Here is a 7,218-nt window from a genome sequence, read left to right as displayed (position 1 = left end):
GATGGACCTATTCCATCTGCGAAATTAACCCTATTCAAACTTAAAAAAAAAAAAATTCTCATCTGCGAAAGTACAAGTACCTAAAGCACAACTGTGCTTTAGGTACTTGTACTTTCGCAGATGAGAAGCCCATTTCGCAGATGGGACCTTTTCATCTGCGAAATGGGTGACCATTTTTGTAATTTCGATTTTTTTTGGCTATTTTTGTAATGCAATTAGTGTAAATGACTATTTTTGTCATTTTCTCTTTTTAAATTAGGAATGATTAAGAAAAAGGTGGTTTAACCTTAAATTCAGTTACACTAATTCAGAGAGTGGTTACAACTTACAAGGGTTTCTTGATGGATTGGTGCCATGCCAAGTGCCAGCCTATACCCCTCAATTTAGCAATCATTTCTTTGTTTTTTTTTCCCTCCAACTCATCCCCATTTGCCAATTCTCTATTCATTTGGTCTTGGAAACTTCTCAAACAACTAGCATAATGACTCGTTCCAAATATCCAATTTAAAAACGCCAAATATCACTCGTTGCTGCTTTGATTCATTCTCGATTGTTTCATAACTGTTTCCTTCGCCTTTTGAGTTTTGATCCTTATTCTTCATGTCCCCTGGATATCATCGATCTGATGATCTCTTGAAAAAGGCTTTGTCTCTTTTAGTAAAATTCGATTAGGATTTGAATCTTTTGTTGGATTTCGTATCGGATTTCGGAAATCGAGCCGAAAACATAGCATATTCTTGGTTAGAGATTATGGATTTGGATAATATAGAGTGTGTATCATCTTCCAATAGAGTAGAAGGTGCAGAGATCCAAAATTTCGGTCCGAAGCCTCGTACTAACACGGGAATGCCTCCTGCTACAAGTGTTCATGAACTGTTGGAGTGTCCAGTTTGCACCGGTTCAATGTATCCTCCAATTCATCAGGTTTTGATCTATTACCTTAATTCTTGAATCATGGGGTTTTCTTGATTTGATTACAAGTATAAATGTATAATTAGGGCAAGTTCTTCGCAATTTGGTCCCATGTCTGAGTTTTTGTATCAAAACGGGAACATATTATTACTTAGCCCTAAATCACAGACTAATTAACGAAAATTCACCATCGAAACAGAAAAACTTAAAATGAATTTGTGATGGTAGATTTTGTGGTTGTGCCATTTGTAGTTATGAAATATGGTTTGGTTTGGTGCAGTGTCTGAATGGGCACACGTTATGCTCGACCTGTAAAACACAAGTGCACAACCGATGCCCAACTTGCAGACAAGAACTGGGAGATATCAGATGTTTAGCATTGGAGAAAGTTGCAGAATCTCTTGAACTCCCATGCAGATATTACTCATTAGGATGCCCAGAAACATTCCCGTATTACAGCAAGCTGAAACACGAAATGTCATGCAACTTCAGACCTTATAACTGCCCATACGCTGGATCAGAATGCTCAGTCACGGGTGATATTCCTTTTCTTGTTACACATCTGAGAGACGACCATAAAGTAGACATGCACACAGGCTGTACCTTTAACCATCGTTATGTTAAATCTAACCCACGTGAAGTTGAAAACGCCACCTGGATGCTGACTGTAAGACAGACAGACTTAACACCTTTCTTTCTTTCTTTCTTTCTTTCTGTTTAAAACAAAAGAAAAGAGTTTTGTGTTTGATTTCAGGTGTTCAATTGTTTTGGAGAGTATTTCTGTCTGCATTTTGAAGCGTTTCAGTTGGGAGTGGCGCCTGTGTACATGGCGTTTGTGCGGTTTATGGGTGATGAGGTGGCGGCTCGAAACTACAGCTACAGTTTAGAGGTTGGAGGGAATGGAAGGAAGCTGATTTGGGAAGGAACACCGAGGAGCATAAGAGATAGTCATAGGAAGGTGAAGGACAGTCATGATGGGCTCATAATACAGAGAAACATGGCACTTTTTTTCTCAGGTGGTGACAGGAAGGAGCTCAAACTCAGAGTTACAGGGAGGATATGGAAAGAACAACAACAACAGACCAATACTACTACTACCACTACTACAGATGCTGCTGCTGGGGTGCTCTGCATACCCATACCCATACCCAACCAATTTATATGACTAGATATCATCTTATCTTTTTTACACGTCTCTTGTGGTTGTACCTTAACAACATTTACATATCTCGAATGTAATGTGTGGAGTTGAAGATAGATAGATAGATGCATATGCATATGCATATTTTTGCCAGGTCAAACACAGTCCAATCCTATTGTGCATACCGCAAACAAAAATTGAGAAAACATATAAGAATTTGTTTCTTGTTTCCATATATACATATTTCAATTCCTTTCAAAATAATTCATTCTTCGTAATCGTACCAACAAAAAGGTGGCCGTGGCTTAAAAAGTCCTTGTTGTTTTTGCTACTTACTAATCCAAGAAACGTCATCAACTTAGACCATATTTGTTTCAAATTTACTTGTTGTATTTTCATTCACGTTTGAGAAGTGATGATATCATGTCCTTATTGCTATGTTTCTGCAAAAGAGATATTCAGATATTGGTCTATACAGTTGTGTCTCAAAACCATTTAATTAATTGTCAGGGGGGGCGCATCTTTATAAGGGCCAGCTGATTTATTACAGCCCAATACTTTTTTATGCAAATCAGGCCTGAATATTTAAACTTAGGGTTGTGCTCTCCAATAATCCGAACCAGAACTCCAAAAGTCCAACGATCGTCAACAAACATGGCCCCTGCTCGTCAGTCGGCCCGCTCAAACCCTCGCTCAATCCTTCGCTGATCAGTGATCACCGCTCGTCCGCTCCCCGCTGGAATCAATCAGGTATGTTCTCCCTTCTCAGTTCTCTCTATTTCTCTCTTATCGCTTCTCCTGTTCAGTGTTCTGTTTTCTCCATCAGAAAAACCGAATCAATCCTTTATTGATGTAGGATCAGATTCAAAACAAATTGTTGCATAATTTTGCTCATGATAGATGAATAATGCAGAATATAGGTAATGGAGAATTGGAAATTATTTGACCAGAAAGTCAATGCATCGTAAATTGTGATCTCCACCCTATTTGAACTTTTTTAGTTCTCCAATATACGTCTAATTTTCAGAAGAGAATACTCCTCACAACTTCCATAGTCGGTACTAATTTATCCGATCCCATTTCCAAATCAGTCACTATCGACATGTCGGAACTTTTGCTGATCACAAAATCGTATCTTTTCTGAGGTTCGATTCGGTTTTCATAAGTTTTTTAATGCTTATCATTTAATTACAGCAGTTTTCCATCAACAAATCGATTTGCGTGGGGTTTTATGGTAGGGTTTATTTCAATCCTCTTAGATTGAATCGGTTTCGTTTTTTAGTTTATTGTTTTTTTTTAACGGCATTGACGAAACCAAGGTATCCGCTCGGTATCACTGATTGTAGGAAACTTATTGCATTGGATTGCGTCGTACTGCCTTTGTGTTATCAATGTTGTATTTGCGATTCATGATTAATCTCTTTGCCGTTTGTTTTGTTTGTTTCTTTCTGCGGTTGTAATTCTTAGTGTTTGGGCGATAAAACCTAATAAAATCTCACTTAATCAAACCCCCAAAAGGAAATTAAGCTTCAAAAATATCATATAGAAATAGAACCCTTTTTAGATCACTTTTGGGATATGCATTTGGCCTAAAGTTAATTCCCAAACAATACTTTTGATCTATCAAGTCATATGTTAAGTTATTGGAAATTAAAATTAGTTTTTTCTGGCATTATCATTTCCAATAATTAAAGAGTTTTATGCTTGTTAATCCATAAGTTCTTCAACTGTTGGCTGATTTTCTCTTTTCAAAAAAAAAAAAAAAAACTGTTGGCTAATTTTTGTTTGCTGAAGTGTCAAGTAGTTGGTTGTTTTAGCATCCTAATTGAGTTCCAATATAATAATTCACTAAAATGGATATGGTCATGTGGCCTTGTGTGTCTGAATCATTGAACTTCAAATGCTATTTTCCTTGTGGGTGATTCAAATGGAAAAAAATGATGTCTGTTTCTTTCTAATCAAATCCATCTTTACTTAGGAGTTGTTGCTGGCTTTTTCTGCAGAGTCATATATGTAATGAGTAAGTAATTGCTTAGGCAGTTCATCCACCAAATTGTGTGTGATCTGATCCCTCTTGGACATCGAAGAAGATTTGTGATGGTTACAATGATGATATTGAATTTTATAGTTTGATTGTTGTGGTAAACACGTGAATCTGATGCAATCCGGTGAAAACAAGAAGTTGAAATACTCGAATTTGACATGCAAGAGCAAGATGCCTCAGCCAGACAGTGTTGATGAGCAGATTCCTTTTTCAATTGAGAAGATAGTGCAGTACCCATTACCCGGTTACGGTTCTCCAACTTCAGTTAATTTTAGTCCTGATGATAATCTTATATCTTACTTGTATAGTCCGGATCAAACATTAAACAGAAAAGTCTTCATCTTTGATCTCACAACTTGTAAGCAAGAAGTGTTTTTTAGCCCACCCGATGGTGGTCTTGATGAAGATAATCTATCAGAAGAAGAGAAGTTTAGAAGGGAAAGATCAAGAGAGCGTGGTTTGGGGGTGACACGCTATGAATGGGTGAAAACAAGCTCCAAGAAGACCACAATCATGGTGCCTTTGCCTGCTGGGGTTGGTGTCTTTTTCTTTTACTATTTTATACTTGATGAATTATTTCTTTTTCTTTTATTTTTTATGGCATTACTTTTTTTTTTTTTGCAGATATATTTCATGGATCGTTCTTTACAACCACAGCTGAAGCTTCCCAGTGATACCTCTCCCATTGTTGATCCACATCTTTCTCCGGATGGTACTATGCTTGCTTATGTAAGAAACCATGAACTACACGCATTAGATCTTTTGTACAACAGGTCCAAACGCTTGACATCTGGCGCTAATGGGACCACTAAGGTTAGGCAATGTAACTGCATGACCAAAAGCTGTGTTTACTTGTATGACTATAACAATCTGTTTGTTGTTTTATGATGACAGACACATGCTGTAGCTGAGTATATCGCACAGGTAAGAGTCACACACCCAAATTGGTTGTTAATTTTATATATATATCTGTTTTGGCGTATGGAAATGAGCTTGTTTTGAGGTTGTTTTGTAGGAAGAGATGGATCGAAGGAATGGTTACTGGTGGTCCCCAGACAGCAAATGCATAGCTTTTACGGAGGTGGATTCATCTGAAATACCTGTTTACAGAATCATGCACCAGGGTAAGACTACAACCGGTTCAGAGGCTCAAGAAGAACACGCCTACCCTTTTGCGGGGGCCACAAATGTGAAGGTCCGTCTTGGTGTTGTCCCTGTTGTTGGTGGGGCCGTCACCTGGATGGATCTTTGCTGCGGTGGGAGTGGGACCGATGGTGAAAACGAGTATTTAGCTAGAGTCAACTGGATGCATGGAAATGCCGTGATCGCCCAAGTATTAAACAGGTCTCATTCCAAACTTAAGCTCCTCAAGTTTGACATCAAAACAGGCAAAGGAAAATGCATCTTTGTTGAAGAACACGACAAGTGGATCAATCTGCACGATTGCTTCACGCCTTTGGATAAAGGAGGCGGGTTTTTATGGGCCAGTGAAAAAACTGGATATAGACATGTTTATCTGCATGATGAAAACGGTGTGTGCATGGGACCCATAACGCAAGGTGAATGGATGGTTGAACAGATTGTCGGGGTGAATGAAGCCTCCGGGTTCATATATTTCACCGGAACCTTAGACGGGCCTCTCGAGTGTCATCTTTATCGTGCTAAACTGTCTCTTCCAGCAAATGAATTAGAAAGGCCGGTGAAGCTGACACCTGGTAAGGGAAAACACATTGTGGTGCTTGATCATCAGATGCAGAAATTTGTAGATATTCATGAGTCTCTGGATTCGCCTCCTAGAGTGTCACTCTGCTCGTTGCTTGATGGGTCCCTGATTAGGTGTCTTTATGAGCAACAAGCGGCTACAATCCCAAGAGTGAAGAAATTACAGATCGACCCTCCAAAGATGTTTGAAATCCAAGCGAAAGACGGGACGCTTCTATACGGGGCTTTATATAAACCGGACGAAGCAAAATTCGGACCTCCGCCTTATAAAACCATGATTGCTGTGTATGGTGGTCCGGGTGTACAGCTTGTGAGCGATTCGTGGGCCAACACTGTTGATATGAGAGCTCAGTTTCTTAGAAGTAAAGGCATCCTAGTATGGAAGGTTAGTCCAAAAACCTTTTAGCTTAAAGCCTTAAAGTGGTATCTATAATAAATATGCTAAAATGTGTTGTTGTTGTTGTTGTTATAGATGGATAACAGGGGTAGCTTGAGGCGAGGGCTGGAGTTTGAAAGTGCAGTGAAGTACAATTTTGGGCGTTATGACGCGGAGGACCAGGTGGCGGGAGCGGAATGGCTGATAAAAGAAGGGCTGGCGAAAGCGGAGCACATTGGGCTGTACGGGTGGAGCTACGGAGGATACCTGTCGGCCATGGCACTGTGTCGGTTTCCGGAGATGTTCAGGTGTGGGGTTGCCGGTGCGCCTGTGAGCTCATGGGACGGGTATGATTCGTTTTACACAGAGAAGTATATGGGTATGCCGGATGAAAACAAAACGGGTTATTGGTTCGGGTCGGTGATGAACCATGTGGGCAAGATGAAAGGGAAGCTTTTGTTGGTTCACGGGTTGATTGATGAGAATGTTCATTTCAGGCATACGGCCCGCCTTTTGAATGCCTTGGTGGCTGCTCGCAAGCCGTACGAGCTGTTGCTGTTCCCGGATGCACGCCATATGCCTCGCCCTCTCAAGGATCGCCTTTACATGGAACAAAGAATTTGGGACTTCATTCAAACCGCTTTATGAATAACTATTTCTTTTTTTTTTTTTTTTTTCTCAGCTCACCTGTTTTACTTTTATTTTATGACCATATAATATACAAAAATATGATGGATTGGATGGTGTTGGACTCAAACAAGATTTCATTTCTCAACCTCCAGCTGGTTCTTTTTATTAATTAATTAATTAATTAAAAAAAAAAAACTTACAAAATCAGAAATATAAATTACGTACAAATACTTGCGAGGAAGGTAAAGTAAAATTAAAATATAGTTATGGTGAGAGGGCATTTGAGTTGTAGAGATTGCGTTGGTGATGGATGGTCCATTTAGTTTCTGTTTTTAAAACATCAAGCTTATCTCATTTTTCTTCTCTTCTGTTCTGTGATAAGTCACTTATGTA

The 7,218-nt window shown here is 39.2% G+C and overlaps 2 protein-coding genes across 6 annotated transcripts; both read left to right on the top strand.

Annotated features, from left to right (window-relative positions):
* The first annotated feature begins 408 nt into the window (after positions 1 to 408).
* LOC145088934 (E3 ubiquitin-protein ligase SINAT5-like) lies at positions 409 to 2,288 on the top strand. The gene is made up of 3 exons (XM_079027421.1): positions 409 to 924; positions 1,193 to 1,579; positions 1,667 to 2,288. Exons 1-3 carry the CDS (start codon positions 751 to 753, stop codon positions 2,075 to 2,077), a joined length of 972 nt encoding a protein of 323 aa, XP_078883547.1. The 5' UTR covers positions 409 to 750; the 3' UTR covers positions 2,078 to 2,288.
* Positions 2,289 to 2,628: 340 nt separating this feature from the next.
* LOC145088932 (prolyl oligopeptidase family protein) lies at positions 2,629 to 6,970 on the top strand. Of its 5 annotated transcripts, XM_079027417.1 has the most exons (7): positions 2,629 to 2,803; positions 2,967 to 3,198; positions 4,057 to 4,631; positions 4,722 to 4,910; positions 4,992 to 5,021; positions 5,113 to 6,204; positions 6,292 to 6,970. In XM_079027417.1, the coding sequence occupies exons 3-7, from the start codon at positions 4,212 to 4,214 to the stop codon at positions 6,841 to 6,843; spliced, it is 2,283 nt and encodes a 760-aa protein (XP_078883543.1). In that variant the 5' UTR covers positions 2,629 to 2,803; positions 2,967 to 3,198; positions 4,057 to 4,211; the 3' UTR covers positions 6,844 to 6,970. The 5 variants fall into 5 exon arrangements, with proteins under 5 accessions (XP_078883543.1, XP_078883541.1, XP_078883546.1 ...); XM_079027415.1 differs by lacking the exon at positions 2,967 to 3,198; XM_079027420.1 differs by lacking the exon at positions 2,967 to 3,198 and having other exon boundaries at positions 4,032 to 4,631.
* The last annotated feature ends 248 nt before the right edge of the window (positions 6,971 to 7,218 follow it).

Source organism: Lactuca serriola, chromosome 2 (genome assembly GCF_051521515.1).
Source record: "Lactuca serriola cultivar US96UC23 chromosome 2, Lser_US96UC23_V15, whole genome shotgun sequence".
Taxonomy (NCBI): domain Eukaryota; kingdom Viridiplantae; phylum Streptophyta; class Magnoliopsida; order Asterales; family Asteraceae; genus Lactuca; species Lactuca serriola.
The sequence above is the reverse complement of the archived record's forward strand: the minus strand, read 5'-3'. Positions and strand labels throughout refer to the sequence as shown.

Bases quoted from the DNA above. Each gene is read 5' to 3' on its own strand.
- LOC145088934 (XM_079027421.1), top strand. From the start codon at position 751: ATGGATTTGGATAATATAGAGTGTGTATCATCTTCCAATAGAGTAGAA. The intron at 925-1,192 runs GTTTTGATCTAT...GGTTTGGTGCAG, and splicing joins TGTATCCTCCAATTCATCAG to TGTCTGAATGGGCACACGTT. The intron at 1,580-1,666 runs GTAAGACAGACA...GTTTGATTTCAG, and splicing joins ACGCCACCTGGATGCTGACT to GTGTTCAATTGTTTTGGAGA.
- LOC145088932 (XM_079027415.1), top strand. From the start codon at position 4,212: ATGCAATCCGGTGAAAACAAGAAGTTGAAATACTCGAATTTGACATGC. The intron at 4,911-4,991 runs GTTAGGCAATGT...TTATGATGACAG, and splicing joins GCGCTAATGGGACCACTAAG to ACACATGCTGTAGCTGAGTA. The intron at 6,205-6,291 runs GTTAGTCCAAAA...TTGTTGTTATAG, and splicing joins AAGGCATCCTAGTATGGAAG to ATGGATAACAGGGGTAGCTT.